Source organism: Bradysia coprophila, unplaced genomic scaffold, assembly GCF_014529535.1.
Source record: "Bradysia coprophila strain Holo2 unplaced genomic scaffold, BU_Bcop_v1 contig_94, whole genome shotgun sequence".
NCBI lineage: Eukaryota > Metazoa > Arthropoda > Insecta > Diptera > Sciaridae > Bradysia > Bradysia coprophila.
Window position 1 is genome coordinate 2749021 of NW_023504022.1, and position 27595 is coordinate 2776615.

General features: G+C 37.9%; 1 protein-coding gene across 6 annotated transcripts; it reads right to left on the bottom strand.

Moving 5' to 3' along the window:
- Positions 1-4019: 4019 nt before the first annotated feature.
- LOC119084845 (CREB-regulated transcription coactivator 1) lies at positions 4020-27342 on the bottom strand. 6 transcript variants are annotated; one of them, XM_037194952.1, is made up of 16 exons: positions 26882-27342; positions 22406-22528; positions 18472-18571; positions 18253-18413; positions 17986-18182; positions 17768-17918; positions 15507-15653; positions 15268-15312; positions 13297-13485; positions 13090-13232; positions 12971-13031; positions 12273-12278; positions 8394-8456; positions 7436-7495; positions 7046-7361; positions 4020-6621 (listed from the first exon to the last, which is right to left on the bottom strand). In XM_037194952.1, exons 1-16 carry the CDS (start codon positions 26993-26995, stop codon positions 6479-6481), a joined length of 2019 nt encoding a protein of 672 aa, XP_037050847.1. In that variant the 5' UTR covers positions 26996-27342; the 3' UTR covers positions 4020-6478. The 6 variants fall into 6 exon arrangements, with proteins under 6 accessions (XP_037050847.1, XP_037050851.1, XP_037050848.1 ...); XM_037194956.1 differs by lacking the exon at positions 22406-22528; XM_037194953.1 differs by lacking the exon at positions 15268-15312.
- Between the last annotated feature and the right edge of the window lie 253 nt (positions 27343-27595).

Here is a 27595-nt window from a genome sequence, read left to right on the forward strand (position 1 = left end):
AAAGATAAGTTTGCTGCGGAAATTAATTTCGACCAGATTATCAGCGTGCGCATCAATGAACATTTACATTGACGAAATCACGGAAGTTTCTAACAAGTTAAAGGGAATTGGGTTCGACGTCGGTGAAGACTGGCTGGGCGCAATTTTGTTAGCGGGGCTAACCGACGAATACAGACCCCTGATAATGGCAATCGAAGCAAATAAAGATAAGTTGACATCGGATTTGGTCATATCGAAGTTGCTGGATATGGAGCCCGTTAATTCTGGTAATGCGTTCTTCGCGAAAAAGGGCGGGAAAGGTACAGGTAAAAAGTCGTCAAGTGCTAAAAACAATCCGAAAAGTGAGAAAGACAAAAGTGATTCCGCTCAAAAAGACAAAAAGTGCTACATTTGTGGTTCGGGTAATCATTTGAAGAGGAATTGTCCTAAAAATGACGATGGAAAAAAGGATAAGGATAACGATAAATCTAAATCCACTGCTTTTCTCTCTTTCATGTGTAACCAAAGACAGATTGATCAAAATGACTGGTTTTTAGACAGCGGAAGCAGTCGTCATACGTGTCCAAATGAAGAAAAATTCATCAATAGGAAGGCACCGGTCGAGAGGGAAATTCTGACAGCCAACAATACATTGATGGAAGTGAATTTTTCGGGGGACATCGAGACTTCATTTAACAACACCGACGTTTTGTTAAAGGACGTTCAGTATGCACCGGACTGCGCCGCAAACTTGCTCTCGATTTCGAAAATGTGTGACAAAGATGACCTCTTGGCTCATATCAAACCCAGTAACGGTGTCTACAGATTGAAGTGTGACACGCCCAAAGCTTTTTTATCCCAAAGTGCGACACTATGGCATAAAAGATTGGGCCACCTGAATTATGACAGCATGTGTAAAATGCGTGATGGTGCAGTAGACGGGGTAAAATTCACAAACGGCAAGATTGGCTTACCGAATTGTGATGTATGCGCTGAAGGGAAACAGAACCGATTACCTTTTAAATCAAGTACTACGAAAACCAAACGCGTCCTCGAACTGGTACATTCCGATGTGGCAGGACCAATGGAAAATCTCTCCATCGGTGGAGCAAGATACATGTTGACGTTCGTCGATGATTTTTCCAAGAAAGTATTCTCATACTTTCTGAAACAGAAATCTGAAGTTTTCGAGAAATACAAAGATTTTCGTGCATTGGTAGAAAATCAAACCGGACTTAAAATACAGATCCTGCGCACAGATAAAGGTACAGAGTATTTCAATAATAACTTTATTAATGATTGCAAGGCAAATGGAATCCAGCATCAATCGACTCAATCGTATACACCACAATCGAACGGGGTGGCAGAACGTTTTAACCGTACAATCGAGGAAAAAGCACGTTGCTTACTTTTCGAGGCAAAACTGAAGAAGCAGTATTGGGCAGAAGCCTGTAACATGGCGGTCTACATCATAAACAGGTCAGTAAACGCATCTTCACAGAACACGACTCCAGAGGAAATCTGGACAGGAGTTAAGGCCGACTTGAGTCACTTGAGGACGTTCGGATCAGAAGTGATGGTACATATACCAAACGAGAAACGGAAGAAGTGGGATAAAAAATCCCAAAAACTCATCTTCACCGGATACGACAGCAACATCAAAGGGTTTCGTTGCATTGACCCGCATACAATGAAATTCACTGTGAGCAGAGACGTAATATTCCATGAAGAAATTCTCGCTGATAACGTCGACGAAGTGGAGCCACCCGGCTCCAAAATCATAATGACTGACGAGGTAATTGAACAGCCTGAGTTACAGATTATAGAAGCTGAAGAGACGGACGCCGATGGTGAAGAGACCGACGCCGATGCTGACGCTCAACCACACGATAATGACAACGACGCATTTTTTGACGCGGACGAAGTTGTCAGTGACAGTCATGCGGATCCTACAGTTAAGACGTCAAGAGGAAAACAGTACGAAAAAACCAGAGCCAATCCACACAGGAAAGCAAGAAGGGTAAACTCGTGGAATCTGTTAAATTTTGCTTTTTTGGCAGAGCCTACGACTTACAAAGAAGCTCTTATACATCTCAAAGCTGACGATTGGAAACAGGCAATGAAGGACGAAATGGATTCGCACATTTTTAATGGAACCTGGGAGCTTACGGAATTACCGCCAGGTCGAAAGGCCATTCGCTCAAAGTGGGTATTTAAAAATAAGAGAAACCAAGACGGCGAGATCGTACGCCATAAGGCCAGACTTGTTGCAAAAGGATGCGCGCAAATCCCTGGTGTCGATTACGAGGAGACTTTCTCACCAGTCGTGCGTTACGCATCACTGCGTTTTTTATTCGCCTTGGCAGTGAAACGGAATCTCAAATGCTACCAAATGGACGCGGTTACTGCATACTTGCATGGGGAGGTCACCGAAGAAATATATATGACCCAACCAGAAGGATACAACGACGGATCCGACAGAGTGTGCAAGCTGAATCGTGCCATTTACGGGCTGAAACAGGCCGGTCGTCTATGGAACGTGAAATTGGACGAAGCATTACTAAAATTCGGGATGTCAAAAAGCAAGTTAGACCCTTGCATATACTTTCAAACTAATTTGAATATATTTATAGCAATTTACGTCGACGACTTCCTGATTTTTCATGAATCACCGGATGATCTGACCGAACTGAAAGACTATCTGAATGCCACGTTCAGGATGAAAGACGTGGGACCCGTTCAAGAATGCTTGGGTATGAGAATTACACAAGGCGATGGATGGATCGAAATTGACCAAGAGAGATACACGAGGGACATCCTTAACCGATTTGGCATGTCCGAATGCAAGCCATCGGGAACGCCAAGGGAAACGAATCAGAAATTGTCTATCGACCAAGTGACAGATGATAATTCCTTAGTCGGGAAAATCCCTTTTCAGGAAGCCGTCGGTAGTCTCATCTACTTGGCACAAGCAACTCGCCCAGATATTTCGTACGCAGTGAACGACATCAGTCGCTTCAATAACTCACACGCAGAGGTTCATTGGACAGCGGTGAAGCGCATAATGAGATACCTGCAAGGAACGTTATCAACGAAGTTGAGGTACTCAAAATCTGACAACATGGAACTCTCATGCTATTCGGACTCCGACTGGGCGGCAGACACCGATTCTAGACGATCGTGCGCGGGACATGTCGTCCTTATGTCCGGCGGCGCTATAAGTTGGTCAAGTAAGAAACAACGCACAGTGGCTCTTTCGAGCACCGAGGCTGAATATATGGCGCTATCTAGCGCGGTATGTGACGTGATCTGGCTGCAACAACTAGCTAAGGAATTGGACACCCAACGAGACAAGTGCACGTTAATTTTCTGCGACAATGAAAGCACGATCAAGTTGAGCAAAACCGACGCTTACAGACCCAGAACCAAGCACATAGACATAAGGTTCCATCACGTGCGTGATGAAATTGCACTTGGTGTCATCAGCATTAAATATGTGTCAACAAACGACAATGCAGCAGACTCGCTGACTAAAGCTGTGACTAAACAAAAAAACGATTCGTGTGCGGCGAAAATGGGGTTATCAATCGAACATTAATTGGTCTTAGTCGACGTTTTTTTTTTATTTTTTCTTCTTCGATTGCAATTAATTGAGTTCTTTATTCTTTAACCAACAGTGAATATTCAGTCTAACCTAGACAACCGCTCCGGAATAACGTTTTTTTTTTTGGCAACACTTCGACATACATTTCCGATTTTCTGTTCAGACATGGGCAACTGGTTCAGCACTCCTAATTCCGAGACAAAAACGATCGAATCGGACGGGGAGGTGAATGACAACGTAGTAATTCAGGGGGAGACAATGGACTACGGATTCGAAGTCATGGTACTCACGGCGATTATATGTGCTCTGAAAATTTTTGAAATTACGATTTACTGCTACAAGAGGCATACGAAGTTTGTGAAGTCGAACTATAAAAAGGATTTGAAGTTGTCGGGCGATAAAGTTTAATTTTTAAATTCTTTTTTTGAATTAATTGTTTTTTTTGGCGAATAAGATTTTTCAAGGGAAAGTTTAAATTTTTTGAGTTTGTTGAAAATGTTAAAGTGAAAATTCCTATCCCCAAAATTGTTATTGTATCCGTTAAGGGAGAGTGTTGAAGAATGTATTGCATAGCATTCTTTCGCGTATCGGATGTAACGTAGACAAAACAATAATTTAGTTTTATATCGAGTCGTTTATTGAGTTCAATAAAATTTATAATTCATTCACTCAGCAACCGTCGGTCTTTTAACACACTCTAACAGAATGCCCTATGACACTTTACACTTTACAGCAAGGGATCTACCTGTAAACAAAATAACAAGACCAGTGCCAAGGAAAATTGAGTCTGTTAGTGAGCGCAAGTAAACCAAAAATTGAACAGCTTACGTGGAAGCCAAAGTTACCATCGATGACACACTCCACATTGCGTTAATCAATTTTGTATGAAAAAATAACTTAGAAAAGAATTCAATGAAGCAGACGCGGCTTTTTCTCGATGTGAAGTAAAACATAAGCGGTATTTGCATTTCCTTCAATATGAAGAAATTAAACTCTGACCAAACTGGATTAGTACGACATGCCTTTTTCCCGAGATCAATTTTATATGAAAAAATAACTTAGAAAAGAGTTCCATAAACAGTTAGTGTTAAAGATGCAAATTTTAGATATAGAAAAGGAGAAGGGGATATACGACTGTTGAAACCTGACATAAGCGGACATGAGCGAAATCAATAACATACGAAGACCAGTTTCAGTTTGCACACGAAGAATTAGACGATACAAACGTTAATTCCATTGCTATAAGTGACGACGACAATTCTCAGAGTATACTAGACGACATCGAAACTCCAAAGGAAGAGACAGTGAACAAAAATAAAGACGAAGAAATCATGGAGGAAGTTCAGGCGACAACAATGTCGTCAATAAATTTTAACGTCATCGAAGAGTCCCAAACAAAGTTCGCGTTTTATATGACCCAGTTGCTCATTACTGAGTCATCCCAACTCACACAAGCTCCTCGAAATTATTGAAGACTACATTTTAGAAATGTTTCTTCACACCATTCATTCATGAGTCATGATATGCATGAATTTGTTCACGACGTAAAATTTACGATTCATGATACGCATACGTGACTCATGACATTTTTTTTTGAAGTAGGCAACCATAAGTGAATTACTCTATGTTAATAAATTTCATGTTCTCTTTATAATAGATTCTTAAGCATAAATGAAGTGTGAATGTTGGAGTTGTCGAGTTGGATTTATTGAGTGACATTAATAAAAGGAAATCCAAAATCAAGGCTAAGGTTTTATCAGACATGGCGATCCTGTCAAAACAATAATGAATAAAGTGAAGTGAATAAAACGAAAAATGGGCACCACCGTAACAAAAGAACAAGGCATTAACATTTCAGCCGTGATTTTGTGAATCAACAGAGATACAGTTCAAGAGCCGACATATCGTTGTACAGTTCGTGTAGCATAAATAGTCCCACTGTACATACAAAAATGATTGCCGATCGTAATACTCACAATGATAATGGTGAGAATTAGTGACAAAACCCTAAAATTGTGAATATGTAACAAAAGTGAGTAGACAACACACGTGTATGTATATTCATCAGTCTTATCCCGCTTCCTTCAAATTTGAGGAAATCGAATGACCTAACAAACTTCATACCTTATGAAGTAAGGCTTAACAACTTTTACAGATAACACCAAATTTATCCTGCACGGAGATTCGAACACGCATTCTTTTGATGAAAGGCCGGTAAAACGTTACCACTGAGTCAAGTAATTTCCCAGCCTTATGTTTTCAAGGTATGACAGTAAAAAGTCGAGTTCGAACAATGGAACTTTAATTTAAGTTAGAATTGTGAATGGGATCACTGATTTCAACAGTTAAGATTGACAGCACAGCATGACTCAATCTGTTCGGTATGTTATTCTACAAAGTTTATCTGGTGGGCACAACAATTTAAAATATTTTTCCATTTTTTTAATTTTAAATTTTAATTAAATTGCAACGATGAACATTTTACACATCTCGTGGTGTAATCACAGGTGAAAACTTAAGAAATTCTTTTTTTTTATAAAGAATAATTGAAAACTTAAAATTAAACTAACAATTTCTTACCAGTAATGACCGATGTCGACTTGTAAACTCATCAGCGCAGCATACCACAAACACATAACAATAGATTTCTTAACATACATTTTCTCTTCACATTTTCCATTTTCGAGTTCCACACGCACTGTACACGATCAACGATTTATTTCACTGCAGCAGCTGCATTCTATGATGACACTACTCTACGGAAGTTTGTGCAAAATGAAATCCACAGTTTGACTTGTCACGCAAGAAACACCCTTTTTTTCCACCGAGATATCGATAACGATGTGATTTTTACAAAACAAAAAGTTTTTAGCACACCGATCACTGTACCGAAACTTAATTTAAATCTCGTCGAAAACTGTCCTCGATCGTCGGATCGGCTATCATCGTTCCGTTCGGATCGGTGAGCATTTGATAGCCGGCAAAGTCCATGGTACCCAGTTCCAAATCGATTGGTCGCAATGGATCACCGAATAAGTCTGATGAGAAAATTGGAAATTAGAATTTTATTGACAAGACATTCCACCAGTGTCTCTATGGGAGAGAAAGACTTTCTCAGAAAGTTAAGTAGGCCTTTTGACGTTTTGCATTAATATGCTGTTCACAAATGACATTTCTCATCAGTCCATGGCGACAGTGCTACTTGTTACAACGCTCTAAGAACTATACCAATTTGCTCACGAACAAGTCTAGCGAATCATAATTGATGTGAACTTTCAATTGATCACCAAACTTGCCAAACGTGGCCAGTCTATGCAGAACGAACAAAGCCAGAGTTTACACGTAGATATTTATGAAAGGTTTTTCAAATCTTGATAAGACCAAACGTTAGACAATTTCATCACACAGCCGACTAACTTTCGCATTCAAATTGATAATGGGACAATCAAAACGAGAGCATACCTTTTGATAATTCAGATGCTGACGAAAAGTCGGTAAAAATAATTTCTGGTATGCTAGTCGGTGTATTTGGTGCTTGCGAATTGTTTATTTGTTGCTGTTGCGGTAGAGATTGTTGTTGTTGTTGATGTTGTGACACAGCCGCATGTGAATTTGTGTTAGGCATTTTTTGATTTGACATGGCAAGATTGGCTGAATTTTGTTGCTGCATCGTGTTGGATTGTTGTTGGTGGTGTTGTTGTTGCTGCTGCTGCTGTTGCTGCTGTTGTTGCATTGTATCCAAAGAACTACTCAGATGTGAATAATTCACGTCGTCATACTGAAACGGAAACATTTTTTTGTCAATTGAAACTGATTGTTTGGCATGTAGGGTGGGCAGGTCTTCTGAGTCACCTGATAACTTTGTGCATTAGGCGACTGCGATGCTATGAATTCTTGAACCGGACTATCGACCTGAAATTAATACCAATTTCAGAGCTATCCTTTGCCACCGACTATTTGAAAGGTTTCGATTCTCTAATTTAAATTTGAAGTGATAGCAAAAACCACATCAACAAAATAAAAGAGGAAACAACCAAAATGGCATGTGTGATGAACCACACGGTTCTTGCTCAGATATATGTACAAACTACAAACTACAGGATAAAGTGAACGGATTTTATATTTAAAACAAAACAAAAACGGTTCGATAAACAAGCTACAATTGAAAGTAAATTCGAACAATAAAACTAAACAAAATCGGTGAACTTGGTCGTATTTGATCATTGAAATGTTTATAGGTCGCTAGTCGGATCTGTCAGCTTTGTGGACCATTGGCTTTTTCTCCAAGAAATTCTAACTTTGTGTTTTTGTCAAATTCGATTTTTCTTACAAAAATATCAACTGTTCCAGAAGCCGACAGCTCCCGAAGTGATCTACAGATGAAAAACTAGTGTATTTAACGGTAAAATTGCTAACAGACTGATTGACCGTGCATAGATACGACTACTGTTTTAATCATCCTCTTAGCAACCTTGTTTCGGATGAGGCATCATTCGGAAATAAAACTGACGACGAGACATCCTAAAACATTTTCTTAGGGAAAGTTTTAGTTCCGAATAGTTAGCCCTGGATGAAGGGAAACATAAAACAAAATTGAGAAAATGAACTCAGCACAAAGATTTAAAATTCGACCACAAAGTATAAGTCTGGATTCGAATGGAAATCAAACACGACAAATGCAATGCTAGCGCTTAACCGCTTCCCAGTCTTATTGTTTGTGTCCGAAATTCGTCCACATCGAAAAAAAAATAAATGAAAATCTAATAAATCATTTGGAATTAAAAAGCACAATGAACACAATTATCACCACCTGAACTTGCGCTGTCCACGTACAACCAGACTCAACCAAACTCTGTACAAGCGCTGCCCAATCCTTTTTTATTTAAATTAATTTGCAACGACAATAAGCAGCACAGAAATACAAAGAAAATGAGGTTAGTTACAGAAAATTGTCATTTCGTTTTTGTGAGTCGTGTGAAAATGGTGATGTAATGAATGATGTGACAATAGGCGAATGTCGACGAGATACGTAGGGATAGCGTTCTGGTTCTTCAGATTGCTATGATAATAATGTCTTGAATGACTTGACAATCGCTGAAACAAAAGAAAATTTGAGAGAATTTGGGCTAATTTTGACATGTCTCGCAACCCAGGTTCATTGTTTTACTATATAGTGTTCAAAGAGAATGTCAAAAAGAGTGTTCACCCATCGAGCTCAGTTAAATTAACTGGTTTTTTCCTAGTTAACTGGACTTTTACATACAAATTTTGACGTATTACCCAACGGAACCAGTTAATTTTTCTCTCTTTTACGCTCTTTGAACACTGTATACTCTCTAGTCGCAACAGTTAATGTAAACAACAGGATGTTTTATGTTCAGTTTAGCAGTCAGGCGATTGATGATGTGCGAGCAGCACACCATATATTCCATACTAACATTTCATAGTGTCGTACCTAATGAAGTCTTTGGTTGCTTCTTCAAATTTGGAATAACAGATGAACAAATAAACCGGAAATTAAATTGGTTTACTGTGTGAATTGAATGAATTTTTCTGGTAAAAGTTATTGGTTTACCGAGGGAGAAAATAGTAAATTCCAACAAGAGTGATGTTTGTAGCCAGAGCGAAGCGAGGACTGTCATTTCGCTCGAGGTTTTTTTTTAGATTTATCACTTTGGGGCGATCGAGCAAGCTCGATCATGAAAAACAGATCTAATGATCCTTTGTTTCCTTCCCGTTTCATCATATAAATCAAGTAAACCTTCCTGTCTTAGCCAGGAACCTGTCCAATGTGATAGGTCCTAGCCTCAAGATCTCGGAAGGCGTCAATGTGTAATCACCAAGAATCCTGCGTCTTAGTTGGAAGAATTTGGGACAGTCACATAAGACATGGATGCTCGAGGTACAATCTCCTATTTATTCCAGTGGTGAACACAACATTTTTCATGTGTACAAGGTGTCATTTATCGTTTTTCTCCACGAAACCAAAAACATTAATTTGCTATACCATTTTCGAAAACATAAGCAAAGTGACGGCTCCAGTGAGAAAAAATCCCCCATGGGGGAGAAAACGCTGTCCTTTCTCACTAGAGATGTCATTCGCCCAATTATCAACAAAACGGCGTCGGGGAATTTCGCACCCGCGTTAGAGGGTGCGAAATTCCCCTTATATAGGGGAATCTCGCACCGTGCGAAATTCCACCACCGGGGGAATCTCGCACCACGAGTATGTTGAAATTTGATTCGAGTTATGGTAACTGGGTGCGAGTTATGGAAACTGGGTGCGAGTTATAGAAATTAGGTGAGAATTCTGGAAATTGGGTACGAGTTGTGGAAATTGGGTGAAAGTTTTGGAAATTGGGTGCGAGTTGTGATAATTGTGTGAGAGTTCTGGAAATTGGGTGCGAGTTGTGGAAATTGGGTGCGAGTCTATAGAAATGGAGTGCATCGCTGTAGAGCCATGCACAATAACTCTAATCAATTGCGCATCTGTCTAGAGCAATGCACAATTGCTCTAGTTCATTGTGCATGGCTCTAGAGTCATGCACAATTGCTCTAGTCGATTGTGCTTCCTTCTAGATGAATGCATAATAACCCTAATCAATTGTGCATCGCTGTAGAGCAGAAGAAGGAAGCACAATGGACTAGAGCAATTGTGGATGACTCTAAATCGATGCACAATGGACTAGAGCAATTGTGCATGACTCCAGAGCCATGCACAATGACCTAGAGCAATTGTACATGACTCTAGAGCGATGCACAATTGATTAGAGTTATTGTGCATTCATCTAGAAGGAAGCACAATGGACTAGAGCAATTGTACATGACTCGCACCCACTTTCCATAACTCGCACCCACTTTCCATAACACGAATCAATTTTCAACATACTCGTGGTGCGAAATTCCCCCGGTGGTTGAATTTCGCACGGTGCGAGATTCCCCCCTTGAAGGTGAATTTCGCACGGTGCGAGATTCACCCACCGGGGGAATCTCGCACCATATAAAAGTTCATATGGTGCGAAATTACCCGTACTCCAACAAAACCCAATTTTCTCATGGCCTTGAAAGGAGAAAATAAGGTAAATCAGACAACTTCTAGATTTATGGGTTCTGAGATTTACAAGATTGCTGATTTACGAGTCTGAATCATTACATTAACAAAGGGTTCGATATGAAAAATCTGTCTATCAGCATGAATAACCTTCTTTTCTCCACTCAAAAATCCATGAGATGTTGTTGACTCTTCGTCTAATGACAGTTCAGGTGCAGGCGTGAAAATAGAATTTCTCCCCCGAACTGTCACATTGATTTTGTTTTGGAAAAAGGTGATGCCGATGATAATATTGCAAAACTGACGTGGACTTTTTATATCAATTCGTTTAAAACATTCGTGCCATGTTTTAACAGATGTTTGAAAACAGACTCTTGAACCGAGAACATACAGCAGCGATGAAGGTAGAAACGAGTGTTTTTGTTCTTTATTTAAACACAATAACGATCACTTTATTGATCTGAATTAAGATGAATTTTCCTTTGAAAAAATAAAAGAAACGAAAAATGATGACGACGACACGTCAACTTTTTTGTAGTGAAGGTTTTTAGATTTCGACGATCATTTTCACTTGTTTCTGTAGATTATAAAGCAAATAGTTTTGAGAATGCAACGTACCGGACAGATTATTACACAGTTACAGTATCCACTGATGGGATCTTGTTAGTATCATGCCGTCGCGACATGTTTTCAATATTAAAAGATCCATCCTTCGAAACACCAACCCTCACACTGCATGAATACTCCATTCATAACAATAGTTCGAACTTTCGATTTTTTGTGTTTCTTTGAAATTGAAACATTAAATGAATGAGAACTAAACAATTAACTCAAAATAAAAGTGATGTCAACTACTCGTGCACGTATGCACAGCTTTGAGTGAAGCCATCAACTGCGATGATAATGACTTTCGTTTTGTTTTTCTCTCTGTAACTTATTTGCATTTTTTTACGGTATGTGAATTCCGATGAATTCCGACCACCTTACGATTACAATTGCCAGCACTGTTATCGTTTGACATTTTAGTGTTAAGTGAGCCGCACCATTCTTATCAGTGCAAGATCTGGTTTTCTGTTGTATTTTTGGTTCCATTCATTGACAGATGAAACAAAGTCTTTGTTTCGGATTGCATTGTTCGCATTACTGAATGGACTCGTTAAGAATAAAACACAATGAGATCATGTAATGATGCTCGACCTATTAAACTGAACAATCTTGCGTAACCCAACATCCTATTGTCACATTAAACTTGTACGCCGAGATTCTAACCGATAATAACCGAACAAATGAACCTCGGTGTCGTTTTGGTTTTGGGCAGTGCCCATTTTCGAGATTGACGCACGAACCAACCAACGCATCAGAATCTGATGCCATCAGATGTGGAAAACTCCATTCCATTAAAACAAACACAATTTTGACATTTCGTTTTAGCACAAGTACGGATTGTAATGTTCATTGCAGAACTTGTGCCGAAATGCGGTTTTTTTAGTAGTCTGAAATGGGACATATGAAACGACAATTCGACGCAGAGCTTTTGTTTTTCTTCATTGTGACGACATAAAAGACATGACATGCCTGCTGTGTACTCTATATCAAAATAAGATTTTCTTTTTAAGTTTTATAACCAGCCAAACTTACCACTCCCTAAACGGTGTAAATGTACGCATGAAATGAACAGAATAACAAACGTAAATAACTTGGAAATGGGGATCACATACACATGGGACATTGTTACTAACTACAATTCGTATCTTAAGTTTATTTCGACAAAATTAACGAAGAAATAATGTTCGTTCAACCTAATCAATCCGAGACTAGCTCCAGCTACACATAGGGAAATGCTGTTTGGAAACTTCGGACACTCAAATACACCAGATTTTTGTACAATTCTTGAAAGAAACAAAATGTGCAGCCTCTACAGGCCAACGGAGATTTCCTACAGCGACGTGAACTTTTCAAATTTTTCTTTTGTTCTACTGTCAAGTTTGACAGTATGACAAAAGAAAAATTCGAATTAGATCTGCTCCTAGCATGAACATAAAAAATATTCGGAGGCTCATGCAATCAAAATAGACCTTGCATTCCTATCGTAAAGATAGGAGTCATCATTACTTGGTGGTACATGTGCTAGAAGCACCTTTCAGTTATATTCAAAAGTAATAGAATAGAATTTGGACTAGAACTGCGTTCCTGTTTTATATTCCAAAAAAGAGTGGCCGTCTTTTTCGGAAATGGAAAGGAGTAGTTCATAAGATGAAATGGACTTTCCCCGATTCAATAGATTCTCTACAGTGTAACGCAGCCGAATTTAAGAAAATAATACAGAAAACACTCACCAATGAGAACTGCTCAAACGTTGCTTGTATCGATGGATTTAGGTAGTAGCTATCGTATTGTCTGCAAAATATAGGTAAACTTCAGTTTGATTCAAAAACAAGTTTCCCATTGGACCTACCCATTATTTCCTTGCGATGCCGGACTGCAAGGCGCACTTGTGTTCGAATCACCACTATTCGGTAAGGAGCCAACCAAACCGGGACTGGATCCGGGACTAGGGCGACATTTCGGACTTCGATAACCTAGATTCGTCTGCGGTGTCTGTGAATGTATCATTTATTGAAAAAATGTTTTCATTGCAGTCGAGCTTTGTCTGGAAACTTACGTTGCCAAGATTCGTCAAATTTCCATGAGATCCATGAAGGGCATTATTTGGTGGGCTGTGCTGACTGTTATGGTAGTGGATTTGTTGATTAGCTAAATTACCATATGACTGATGTGTCTGCTGTTGTTGCTGTTGCTGCTGCTGGTGATGTGAAGCACTTTGCGATGGCTGATATGCGTTCTCGATCCCCTGTAAATAATCAGTATGGAATAACGTCGAAAATTTGCGGTAAAGATCGTGCATGGTTAAACAAACAAGTGACTTTGTGTTAATATTTAAAAAAAAAATCCAAAAACAGCAACACACAACACAACAAACAAAATACAGTGCGAGAAAATAAACAAGTCACATCTTCAACGAATACAATCCACTTAATAGATATTACTCAATCCATAATGTGGATTCTACATGCGATATGCACGTGTTATGTGGTACGTAATGCATGTGGATTGAATAAGGAAAATTGGATTGTAACTTCTTATTTTTTCTCGTCTGTAATATGAAAATTTGTGAGCTTTTTCCGTTAAACTGTTCGTTAAGTGCTTTCGCTAAATCCAAGCTTAAAGGGGATATTGACTAGTATTTGATAAAAATAATCTTGGCATCCAATTCCCTTGATTGAAAGGAAAATGTTTGTCAAACTTTATTAATTCCTTGATAACTCTATAACTTAAGAATTAGGATTACAAAAAAAAACTTTTTTTATTCGACGGGAAATTAAATTCCTCAGGTTAAATTCGAAGATGATCTATTACGGACGGGTGAATAAAGTAAGAGTCATTCCGAAAAGAATTTTTTTTGAGTAATTTTGTGGTTTGTATAAAAAATTAAACGAGTAGGAACTTTGTGGCTAGAGCGAAGCGGGGGCTGTAATCCACAAGAATCTATTTTTGTTCAAGCCATAAGCAAGAAATCTTTTCAACGACTTTTACAACCGACAATGGAACTTACGATCATTTGAAAATGTTAGGGTGTCGGGGAATCTGGCTCACGAAGAGAGAAAGTATCACATTTTCGAATTCATTTTTTCACAATGTCGCTGACGCAAAGGCATACGAATATTTCTTTACCCTGTCATCAACTTAGTGTTTCAAAATATTAGTAACGGAATCGTGCAAGTTCACCCTTGACGTTTAGTTGAAAAGTGCGTTGTTTTAGCAGCGTATGCCAGATTACCCGTTCCAATGTAAGATATAGTATGCTTTGTTTATTCTGAAAATTCGTTTTGAATAAAGTAAAAGCAACTTGCAAACCGTAAACGGTTCTTTTCATCAATGAAGCATTTTTTTAATGCCCTCAGCATGTAAATTGGACTAAAAATGAAAAGTCACGTTCTCGCGTGGTTATTGAACTCGGCTTCGCCTCGAATAGAAAAACTTCACGAGAAAACTCGACTTTTTCGTCCTTGTGACGTAAATATCTATATCAGCGGATAAATTTAGTGATGAGTGCGTTTGAAGCGCAAATTTCAAATATATCGACAGTTAAATTTGTCAACGCTAATGGTAAACCAGAGCTAATTTCTAAATTTGTTGTTTAGTGTTTACTGACAAACTAAAAATCCTGTCTGAGAAAGTAGATGCCCAAAAATGGAAGGCTGTATACTTTGGGGAGGTCACGCAGATCGCCATTTTATTAGATACGCGGGAACACTCCTTTTCCATACAAACAAATTCACCAAAATTGAATTTGTATGGCGTGGTGAATTTTTTGTATGAAACGTGGTGTGTAACCCGCGTATCTGCGTCTGCGTGACCTCCCCAAAGTATACAGACTTGCAAAAATCTTCTAATTCATTTGTCTACACATGTACGTTTTAATTGTTCTGATATTCGTCGCTTAAACATCTGTCATTGTCGATTACAGATGACTAGCCGGTTCACTGACATTGTCCTTCTTTACCCATATTCGTTTAAAAACGGAGAAAAGCTCACAGTTTCAATAAAATAAAAATAAAAAATCATAAAATACCTTATTAACATGATGATATTTGCTATCAGGAACAGATAAATATTGCTGTAACAAATAACAACATGGCAAAAAAACAACATTCAGCAAGCAAAATAAATATTTAAAAAAAAATATTAATAACAGTGGTGCTCAAATTAGAAAAAAAAGTTTAAAAAAAAAATGAAAAACAAAATTTGTGCCTAGAAAATAAAAACTCAAAAACTTTGGATTAGACAGAAAAAGAAGAAGTTTTCGCTTACCTGACTATGTTGCGTGTGATGCGTAGGACTGAAAGTGTTGTTGCTGTCACCGGGCGAATTTGACGGAGAATATTGAAATGCTGTGTTTGGGTGTCGTGTGTGTATGGACGTTGGTGACAGCGTAGTCGGTGATGCGGTTATCGGACTCTGTGTCAAGCAAAATAATTTCATCAATTTGAAATGTGACCGAATTTTAAATTACGTTTTTGATATCTAACGGTTCCTCTAATTCCCCCTGGGACCCAGTTATTTGTAGATTAACAAAAATATTATCGACGTAGCATGATGTAATGGCCAGTTCAGGCCTCAAATTCCTTTTATTTTCTTGAAACATACCGTAGTAGACTTAATAAAGCAACAGAATCAAAATCATCTTTCACCACCAGTGTTGAGTCTCGATCGGGTAGTGCTTTCATTCACAATCGAAGCGCTCGGTAAAATTTTAAATATGAATCGATCGAGCGCTGATTTGTGTAAGAAAAATAGTTTTCACCACAATGTATACAGACGTTGAAAGGGCAACCTTGGCAGAATTGGAACTGTACCGGAAGCATTGTTGGTGCGTACAGAATTGTTCAATGGCGAAACATGGTGAAAAATGGAAAATATATTTGATTGATTGATTTTTTGTCAGAGGAGAAACATGTGGCCAATGGCAAAACATGATCAAAGACGAAACATGGTCAACGGCGGAAGTTAGATGAGGCGACATAAGTACACGGTCAATATCGTCAGGAAAATATCAAAAATATCAATATCAAAAAAATTTCATCCAGAACGATAATATCGTCTAAAATTATAAATTTTAAAATATTTTCAGGACGATATTATCGTTTAAAAAAGCGATAATATCGTTTTTAAACGATAATATCGTTTTTTTGGACGATACTATCGTTTTTTTGGACGATACTATCGTTTTTTTGGACGATACTATCGTCTAAAAAACGATATTATCGTTCAAAAGACGATAATATCGTTTTTTTTACGATAATATCGTCCTGGATGAAAATAACCGCTGGACGATATTATCGTTATTTTCTTTTTCTGAACAAATTTATCGTTATTTTGGACGATATTATCGTCCTGGGCGATAATTTTTGGGACGATAATATCGTTCTGGACGATAGTATCGTCCAGAACGATAATATCGTATTTAATTAATTTATTTTTTTAAATTTGAGACGATAATATCGTCCAGGACGATAATATCGTTTTTAATTTATTTAAAATAAAAATTCTAGACGATAATATCGTCCTGGGCGATATTATCGTTCTGGATGGTTGTTGAAGACGAAACACAAAATCTTGTAGATAAACACCTTTTAATAGACGGCAAATATATATTAAAAATTGGTTCATTTGGTTCCGTAAATTTAAATTTTATAACAGAAAAATTACACAGACTAATTATGAGACGATGCGAGAAAAAAAAATTAACTCCTAAGTTTCGACACCGTTCCGGCGCCCGGCTCGCATTGCGGCCCTCCGCTTCGCTCCGGGGCAATGGGCCGGATCGCTCGGCATGTTAAAATGCTTTTTATGTACAATCAAAGTTGGTGTTTGTCGTCGAACAGCGCGTTGTAAAGTGAATAGCTTTTTTCCAGCTCATTGTCGCTAGCTCGCTACAAATTAGATCTACGGATTGCTGTGATAAAATATAGATCCGGACGAACTTTTAGAATAAAAGTCAAAAATAAATAGAAAATTGACTTGTCCATGTGAATGCATTCACAATGGTCGCCATTTTTGACGGGGCATTATTGTTGGGAATTACTGTTATTGTGGGGCATTATCGTTTCTGTCCAAAAAAGCTGGCGTCCTCTATTACCACCCAAAACTAAACGATAATATCGTCCTGGGCGATATTATCGTTTTTTTAAACGATAGTATCGTCCTGGACGATATTATCGTTTTGGACGATATTATCGTACAGAAAACGAAAATATCCATTAGATTTTCTAGAACGGTAATATCGTCCAGAAAACGATAATATCGTTTTTTGAACGATAATATCGACAAGAAAACGATACTATCGTCCAGACAATATTTTAGAATTTTTCAATTTAGACGATATTATCGTCCTAGATGAAAATTTTTTGGGCGATAATATCGTTCCTGACTATATTGACGGTGTGGAAATGTCCCGCCACCGGAAGTTATGGTCAAAGACAAAACATGTTCAAAGGCGAAACTCATTACGCCGTAAAATTGAACCCATGTCCGTCTAAATGCACAGTGAAGCCAAAAATGTCTTTACTTACCGAACTATATGGACTGCTTGAATGATCATGCTCCTGATCAATCGGGGTGTGCAACGGCGATGGAAAATGTACTGACGTGAGATCCGGTAACGATCCAGTATTATTTCCTATTGGTATTTGTATTGAATTATCGTGTGACGACGGGTAGATACTGCAAACGAAAAATGTCAACGTCAGAATTCTTCGTCGTTTCCGTTTTTCTTTTTCGATTTTTATACTTTATCCCAGGCAATCTAGACAGTCCACACGACGATCGCGGTCGTCCATCGTTATTAGCACCGGACACATTGTGTTGATTGTTAGCGTGTTGATTAGCGTACGATTTGATGTCGATGTTACTGCTAACGTTTGTTATTCGCCGTTGAGCAGCCGGACTTAGCGTAAATGGTGAATGCGTACCATAAATGTGATGGTCCTGAAATTTTACGGAATAAATACCGGCCGGCCGTGATTACGTTTTTTTTTCTTCGGTCAACCATTTTTACCTGGGTCTGTGTAAGACTTTGATGTATAGCCGAATCCGAACTAGTCCTTCGCCAGCTTGAATCACTTGGTGGACTTAGATACGCTACATTTCCACTGCTATATGGTGATGTGTCGATTTTCCGATCTCCTGGTCGTCTAATTGGTCCAACGCTGCTACGGCCTGAAATACAATTTTGGATGAGATTGGTCGTTGGTTCGAATGGTTTTCTGGTTGATACCTCTGGTCTGTGTTTCGTTTGATTTGACATTATTATTTTCACTCATATGTGACGACTGCATCGATGTCAGCCCATATTGTGCGAGAGTGGTTTCGTCCGGCTGTGGAAAGGAAAGACATACATCGAAATTAGCAAATTAGAGTCTATCGGATGCTTGAAGGCGAAATGTAATTCCGACATGCAGTTCATACTAATTTCGACTACATTCGTTTGGAAAGAATAAGAAGGATAAACGTAACGGACAATCGTAAATTTTGTGGCAAAAAGAAATTGTCTTGGATTCTCTGAGGATTTCTAACCTCGTAGGTTAACTCGATATCGAGTAAGTTCGGTAAGCGCTGTTTGATTCCGCAATTCAAATTTTTACGGATTGCCACAATAACAGATTTAGAGAAATATTTTTCACCAAATATTTTGCCCCTGATCCAACGCTATTTGATCTTGGGCGATCACAGTAATTGTAGTTATATGTGGATTGTGGGTGCTAATGATAATACACGAAAGTCTATCGAAAAACGGGCGGATATTTAGATATTTTCGATGACAAAGGATTTTCACAAAGACAATCCAGTGAGGATTTTCTATGATTTTGAGAGGATTTTCTATACTGTTTCTACTGTGTCAAAGATTTTCTCTGAATTCCAAAGATTTTTTTAAGTTTTCCGATGAGTTTTTGAGGATTTTTTGAAAATATTTTCTAATGAAAGGATTTTCTGTGACTGACGGAAATCGTTTTGCAGAGACCTGTGGAATCGAGTGAAGGTTACTTCACTAGAAGCTTTTCGTTGCACATGTCGGCTGAAACAGCAGTGTTAAAACTCTAAAAAGATCAGATTTACGTTCTCTGCTGTAACACATACATGATGACCCACTGACACTTGGCTGAACATACAGCATCAGTATTGAGTTTTGCAATGACTCACACAACCGTCTCCGAGCACGGTGGGGTTGAACAAAATTTAAATAATTTAAATATTCTTATTGAGGGACTCGAGTACTTACTATAGGGAACCACATTCAGTTCGCGGAGCTATCCAGCCGTTTCGGAGAACCGGCACTCATGGCCGTGCGGAACCGACGAGTCAATTTGAATACAGATTGTTATCGCAACGGATAGAGGGACTAATTCTAAGCTAATTTGTGTTGAAATGGCTTCCCTCGACAATGTGACCACGTAGCTACAGCCAGCTAAAGTCGAAATTTCGACATTTTTAAATCGTGATATGTCCAAGATAAAGAGAGTTTGAAACTTTTTGAATGGCGATATTGGTAGACGATTCCATGCTCTATTAAACGCCGAGAATGGATTTTACAAAATTTGTCTGAATTGTACAATATTTGAATAAGTTTATTTTCACCATCATCGGCGAAGCTTGGACTCATCTGTAATACACAGGTTGACCATGTATGCAACAAGACAATAATGCCTAACAAGAATGCATAACAATTCCACCTATCCTAAAGGAACGGGCAGTTGAAAATAGATGATAAATTGAAAATTTCGTCGTAGAGTGACCTTGCTGCAAACAAAAGGTTGTAACAGATACTTGTTGTAAGGCTGGTATTGCGAGTGTGGTATCGTTGTAAAGCTTAGACTGCAGGCTGATCAGGCATTATTGTCTTGTTGCAGACAGGGTCAACCTGAGTATTACAGATGAGTCCAAGTTTCGCCGAGGATGGTGAAAATAAAAATTTTCAAATATTGTACAATTCAGACAAATTTTGTAAAATCCATTCTCGGCGTTTAATAGAGCATGGAATTCTCTACCAATATCGCCATTCAAAGAGTTTCAAACTTTCTGCGTCTTGGACATATCACCATTCAAAGATGTCGAAATTTCGACTTTAGCTGGCTGTAGCTACGTGGTCACATTGTCGAGGGAAGCCATTTCAACACAAATTAGCTTAGAATTAGTCCCTCTATCCGTTGCGATAACAATCTGTATTCAAATTGACTCGTCGGTTCCGCACGGCCATGAGTGCCGGTTCTCCGAAACGGCTGGATAGCTCCGCGAACTGAATGTGGTTCCCTATAGTACTCGAGTCCCTCAATAAGAATATGAAAAAAAATCAGAGGTGGTGTCGCGACTCTATTTAAGTTTTGTTCAACCCCACCGTGCGAGCTTTAAACGAAGTATAATTTTACAAATTGGAGCCAAACACTGCGCTCAATTATTTGCCTAATTTAAGGCAAACTTTATAACTTTCTTCGTTTCAGTTTTTTAGACTTCTTTTTGAGTGTTACATTGGACTATTAAGCCGAAAACACACACTGTCAATTTTGAATTGCCGAAACTGACAGTTACGCTGCGTTTTTCATTGTAATCTGATAAACACTACAAACTAAACATTTTTCAGAGAATTCGAGTGTTATCTCCAGTGAACTCAACCTAACCGATCATAACAGCTATTGCACAAAATGTGCGAAATTACTTTGATTAAGGGCTATCTACGGTTCTATTGTTGTGTGCTTCACGTAAATTAGACTATCAGCCAACTGGACTGGTGGTATGCGTATACAATAACTAAAATGTTGTGCGCATGGTTGCTATTCACTTAGTGCCATCAACACATAAATTATACCAAAAAGCAAAAAGTTAACTCAATTTTTTCGCACGTTCACTTTCAAACCGAATTCATTCGTACATACAACTACTGCAGGTTCTGTTAAGATGCGAGAAAATAGACACAAATATGGAAATCTAACAGTGACGAACATTGTAGCAGTTAAAAATAAGAAATTTTCGATATTTTTCAAACGCATTGAGGCCGGGAACAGTCGAGCAATATTGTCCACCTCAACAACTGACAATCTTTCTGCCAGTCCTGACATAGCCGAATTTACAGGACTGTTGAGTCAGGACACGAGCAATTTTGCGATTACGTTTATCATTGTAATCAGATATCAATGATCACAATATGTCACAGGCTAAAGTATAGTTTCCACTTAAAAAGAGCATTCCGTTTAGCCTCCGTTTACATGACAGTTGTAAAATAGAACAAAACAACTGTCACGTAAACGGAGTGGAAATTGAATTTATTTCAATTTTTACTCCGTTTACGTGACAGTTCCTTTGTCGGAGTGCTCTTTTTAAGTGGAAACTATACTAAAACAATAGAAGAGTTGTCGAAATGCTCGTGTGTTTTCGGCCTTCGGCCTAAGGGCTTACATTGTATGCTGGTTTGGCGCTGGTCTGTAACTCACACAAAAGTTCTGTAAATTTTCTGATAAGCTGATCGATGTTCTTACAGCATCGACATTGGGAAAGATTAGACGATATTAGAATGTTGGTCACTGTAGAAGAAAATTCAACATGACGCCTAGCATACAATTGACAGTAGGAATGAAACAGACGACATAAATGACGATAGTGTCAATTTCTTCGTTCATACGAAGCTAATGAACATAACATCCATACGTTCTCTGTCGAATTATTTACATGCTACGGGCACAAAAAGGGATCAATTTCTAAATAAAAAAAAATCAATTTTTCGTTCCCTAGCATGCACAGTGTCTATTTCGGACGATTGTTTTTGGGCACATTTGTAGCCCAACAACAATCGCCTAAGATAGGGTACTCAACTATGACGCACACCGCTGTAATTAAGGCTTAAGAGAGTATAGGAAACGAGCTCTAAACAACAATAATGGTATAATGGGCTAGGGGAAGAAAGTAAAAAGTAAAAAAAAAATGGTGTAAAGTAGAACACATGCAAACGATAACACGATTCCATGAAACTCTTTTTTTTCTCGTCATGATTGTAACGAAACACAGAGCAATTAAATCACAAAATTTGTAATCTTCCGAACAAAACTGTAAAAATAAAGTTATTCAATTGGTGTTCGTTCCAAAACTAGCCAACTAAAACAACAACAACAACAAACTAAATCAATCAACACAGAAATTTCATCGGCTCAACGACAAAAAAAAACCTTTATTTCTTCTGTATTAACGGTAGACGATTGTTGTGGTTTACGTTTCGGTTCAGACACATTCGGCAGAGATCCACCACGGAAAGAACCTAAGCCGGGCGTTAAAGTCACATTACTTGATACCTAAAATTAAAGTGGAAAAGAAAGAAAGAAATTTTTATAACCAAAAGAGAAGCTAAATTGCTTGGTTAACATATTTGTTCAATTTGTAAATGATTTCTCGCGTATATTTCACGGACTAACTTAAATAGACTCAGGAGCCGTCTTAAGTTAGACAATAAGAATGGTCACTTTCAAGAAGCAATTTAAAACCAATATGACCTAAACAATATCCGAACCGAAGCGATATATCTTCAGTCATCTGAAACAAATCGCTGTTTTACTTTGAGGGTTCCGCAATCAGATCAAATCCGATCCATCTACCAAATATTTGATCGAATCAACGGTAAAGTAGACCCAATCGTCGGCAAAGTAGAAAAATGGGAATAACGGTACTTATAGCAATCAACTTCTGGGTAAGCGAGGAAATACCCAAGGTAAGTAAACATACTGAAGGTAACGCAAATCCGCAAGAATACACGGACCTCTATTTTGGTGTGAATATTATTTTTATAATGTTGGACACAAGTGTATTTCACTTTGTTATGTTGTAGCACATGCAAAACACAATACTAAACAGTACTAAACAATACTAAGCAGTTCCAACAACATTATTATGTTAAACGTCACGGTTGCAACATAGTACCTCTTACATTCACATGAAATTTGGGGTCCGTATTTCTTGCTATTCCCTGAGGGTTTGCGTTACCTTCAGTATGTTCATTTCATTATCATCTATCGTCTTACTCCTCGAGGGAACATAGAGTCTACAAATTGCCGCCATCGTATTCGATTCGGTGCGAGTGCCTTGACTTCTGTCCATTCTTTCTCGGCTTTCCTCGCTTCGTCGACGACTGTTCGTTTCCACGTGATTTTGGGCCTGTCCCTTTTCTCGATGTTTCCCGCAGGGCGTCGAATTGTGTGGCCGATCCAACTCCATTTCCGACGTTTATTTTCTCGAATTTGGTTAGGTTCCACAACTCGATGTTTGAAATCTTTTCTGGCCAGCGTATTCTCAGGATTATTCTATTATTCTAAGGCATCGATTGACGAAAACTTGTATTTTGTTCTCGATTATCGATGTCGTTTTCAGCTTCAAGTTTCTCGTGTGTTTATATACCTTGGAAATATGTGGGCACGGTTTTATCGAGTTCTTTTCCCCTTTCCCTACCAAGAACTTACAAATGTTTTTTTACGAAACATTCGTTTTCTATCCAGACTTCAGTTTTTCCTAAGTTTCATTTTGACGTTCATGTAAGGGTAGGCATTAGAGGTGAGTGGGCTGCCCATAAAAGTGGGCTGCCCACGGGACATGGGCATGGGCACTTTACAATTTCGTGGGCATAGGGCGCAGCATGGGCACTTTTCAAAAATGTGTGATCCCACAAACTTAAATCTTAAGTGCAGTGACTGCACTGCAGTCTAGACTTTCCGTACGATGTAATATTCATTCAAGGAATTTTAAAACGGCTATCGCACATAAAATCGTCTTTCCAACTGTGCTGTCAACATCGGTTTCGCCTCAGATTGACAATTTTCACATTTTTAGCGAAAATTTAATATGTGGGCCTTGGGCATGGGCTGGGCAGTGGGCATGCTTTTAAAGACTCTTGGGCATGGGCTGCGCCGTGGGCATGCTTTTTTTAAATTATTGGGCTTTGGGTAGGGCGGGCATAAAAATTAGGTGTGCCCACTCACCTATAGGTAGGCTTTGTTAATTCAGACAATTATGCGCTAGAAAATCTGGTTTCCACATATCAACTTTCACATTCCATTGCAATCCCGAATCCCGGGCTACTAACCGAATTGGGTAAATGATTTAGTGGCCGACACTTCACTCTGTGATCATAAAATTCCAGAGCGCCAGCATTTTCCCAATAAGGTCAAATTGACTAAAAACTTTTCTGTTTTGAATTGTGAAAAGCTGCTTCTATTTAGACAATAATTTACACATTTACCTGCGTATCGTAGGTATGTTATACGACACCGATAAAGTAAATAATAAAATTAAATTCAATCATCTGGCGGTGCCAGTATTTTCATTTTGCTAAATCAGTCAGGCAGTAATGTTACATTTCGTTTTTTAATCGTCGTCGGTCGATAAGAATGTGCATGTTTGTGTAGGTCTGTATCGGAAAAAAATGTAATTGAAATGATGAAAAATAATTGGAAAAAAAATTGTTTCGAGAATGACAAAGCCAATCTAGATGAACGAAATGAAAAATAATGAAAAAAAAACAATTAAAACGACCGCGACTTCATTTTCTTCTAATTAATGGAGATTAATGCATAAATGTTATTGGCTTGAACAACCTGTTTAATAAACGAAAATTGAAAAAAGCTCACAATATGTCTCGCATATCGTACACACCGTGTAATGTATACGAATTGATGAAACAGATCAATTTATTTTTGTATTATAATCGTCTCACCTCTATATTTCCACAACGCAAAAACATTAGAAAAGAGAGAAAAGTGACCACAACCGAGCAATGGCAAGATCGTATTGGCCAAAGCATAGCTCTTACTAGCCATTTAAAGAGCGAGATTATAATGTCAAAATTGACATTAGAACAAAAGAATTCTGTCATAAAATAATGTTTATTTGCAAGCGGACACTATGCGTTTTAGGACTCTTAATTTTGTAAACAATGTGTACGCGGTTGCTAGAGCAACATATTTTCGAATGAATTTCAATTTCAAAATAAATAAAAACAAATGCAAGCTGTGACCTGTCTTAAATATACCCAGAAGAGTATATCATGCATCTCAATGCTTGTTAATAAATTGAAATTTTCAAAAACCTGTTCACATAGCAAAACGCTGCGGTCGATCTATTTTTAGCACAGTACGAAGTACAGTTCGCTGTTCAATTTTCTTTTGCTATTTGCAACTTCAGACCTCGATGTTGGGTTGTTTTTTTTTAATGTTTACATCGCCGATGGCTGGAAATTTCTTATTCTTTTTTGTATTATGGTCAAGATTGGTGGGTACTGGTAACAGGTTCTAAAATTGTCGTACCGTTAAAAAGCACTTCAATTTGAGGGTATTTAGTAATATTGATTAGAGTCGTACGTTGAGTGAATATGATTGACTTACTGTGGACCTTCCTAATTTCTACTCATAATGAAGCTGTTGGATTTACATAGGATCTCTCTCCTAAATATATCGTCTACTTAAAGAGAATTAAACGTCAAGTTATCAATTAAATGCTCAGACTTAGGGCAACCTGAACCTTCAAAAGAAAACCAATTTTTCCCGCTTAGTGAAACTACAGAATCGTTGGTCGATGACATTATTCAGAGATTAGTATTCTGTCACCATACGTCATGATAAGTGTAACAGTTTTAACAATTTGTTAAACTCGGGAAGTCCATTTTGAAAGTCTTAGTTAAAAGTTTGGTGAAACTTTCAACAAGAAAAATGAACCAAAAAAAAGGAAACATTTTTCCACTGTAAAACCATATGGAAATCAACCCCATACCACTACTCGCAATCCATTCCGATACATGTCGACGTTAGAGAAAGATCAGATTTTTCAATGGTATCGTATGGTCATTTCAAAAACTCTCTGCGAACTGGTAATACAAGTGGTAACAAGGCTGTGAACTTTAATTTCTAATAAATCGGGACTGACTAAAAAAGAGAGTTTATTTTGCTCGTCCATGTCCATACGTGTCACTTTCTGTGCTATTAATGTTGATAGTAATCGCACATTTAGGAGATTCAATCATCACGGAACATAATTTCCAATTAGATTATTCTTGACATAATCGCCAAAATTCCCATTTACATTTCCTCTACCTGAATATTCAGACTCGATTCTAATATGAAAATAAATCAAGATAAGACGGAGTGGATTCGTGTACATCAATTTGTTTTGTTATAATTGTCAATAAACTTATAACAAATAAATGACTTGTGTAAACATCGGTATCCACAGCTATTTAAACAAAAGTTTATCATTTAACACCGAACACACAAACACCATCACTTCCTATAGAAGAGCCCAAGAAATTAGTATTTTCGCTAAAATATTATTTTTATTTATAATAAAGCGCCATTTATTCATATTTTGACATGTGCGGAATAATATAGAGGATATTATAGGTACACGAAAAATACCAGCTCATTCGCGAAGAGTGTAATAAAAATTCAACAAAAAAAAATATTCTGAAGACGAAAAAAAGAACTAAAAAAACTCGATTTCCGCGAATCGGTACAAAATAATTTGTTTTCATTTGAGTCTAGTCGATGAATGTTATCCAATAAACTGGTTTTCCACAGCATAGAATGGTTTTTTTTGCCAAAATATTTATCAACTCGAAAAAGAGCTCCAAATTTTTCCTTCTCGTAAAAAACTTTTTTTATTATTACCTTCGACGTTGCGTCCGACACTTCTCGCATAATTTTCTCAAATGCGGCTGTTTCCTCAGCCTGTTTCTGATTGTGTAAAGCGATTTTCTCGCTGAATTTCCTAGGATTAGCCATGGTCACTACTTCGTCTTTGGTACTTTTGCTTTGCTTTTTGTTTATTTTGGGTGAATGAATCTTTAATTTTGATATTTTTTTTTCTTCCTTTCGTCTCTCTTGTGTGTGTCTTTTTTTCTCCTCTATATATTCAACGTTCCACAATTACACATATTATAGTCGTTTAATATTGTCCAAATGACTGAACCATATGGTAAACACTTTTCCCATTGTTTTTAAATTGATTGCACATATTTCGACACAAATGCACTACATTAATTATGTTTTTTTGCAATTTTTACGCGATAAGAAATGTTAAACTAGAGAATATTTTTTAATATGGCGAAGTGTTGGATATAAAAAAAAATATGGGAACTAAAGTCACGGATATAATGTGTTGCCAGATGTTTGCCATTATCAAATTGATTGAAATTGGCGACACCTATCGAACGTGTTGTGAATCATATTGAAATTTGAAATATTTTCTTCGATTGGATTTTCTTTCTTTTGAAGAACCAGCATACCGAATCGATAGCAACATCACTAAAGAGCGTAACTGCCATATCCTGGATCTACTCAACCAATTATATCAAAGGCCTAAGTCATTTGAGATTTTTCAGC

Coding starts and splice junctions, on each gene's coding strand:
- LOC119084845 (XM_037194952.1), bottom strand. CDS start 26,995: ATGGCTAATCCTAGGAAATTCAGCGAGAAAATCGCTTTACACAATCAG. Junction 18,183..18,252: donor AAAGTCTTACACAGACCCAG/GTAAAAATGGTT, acceptor GTAAAATTTCAG/GACCATCACATTTATGGTAC. Junction 15,654..17,767: donor CAAGCAGTCCATATAGTTCG/GTAAGTAAAGAC, acceptor TGCTTGACACAG/AGTCCGATAACCGCATCACC.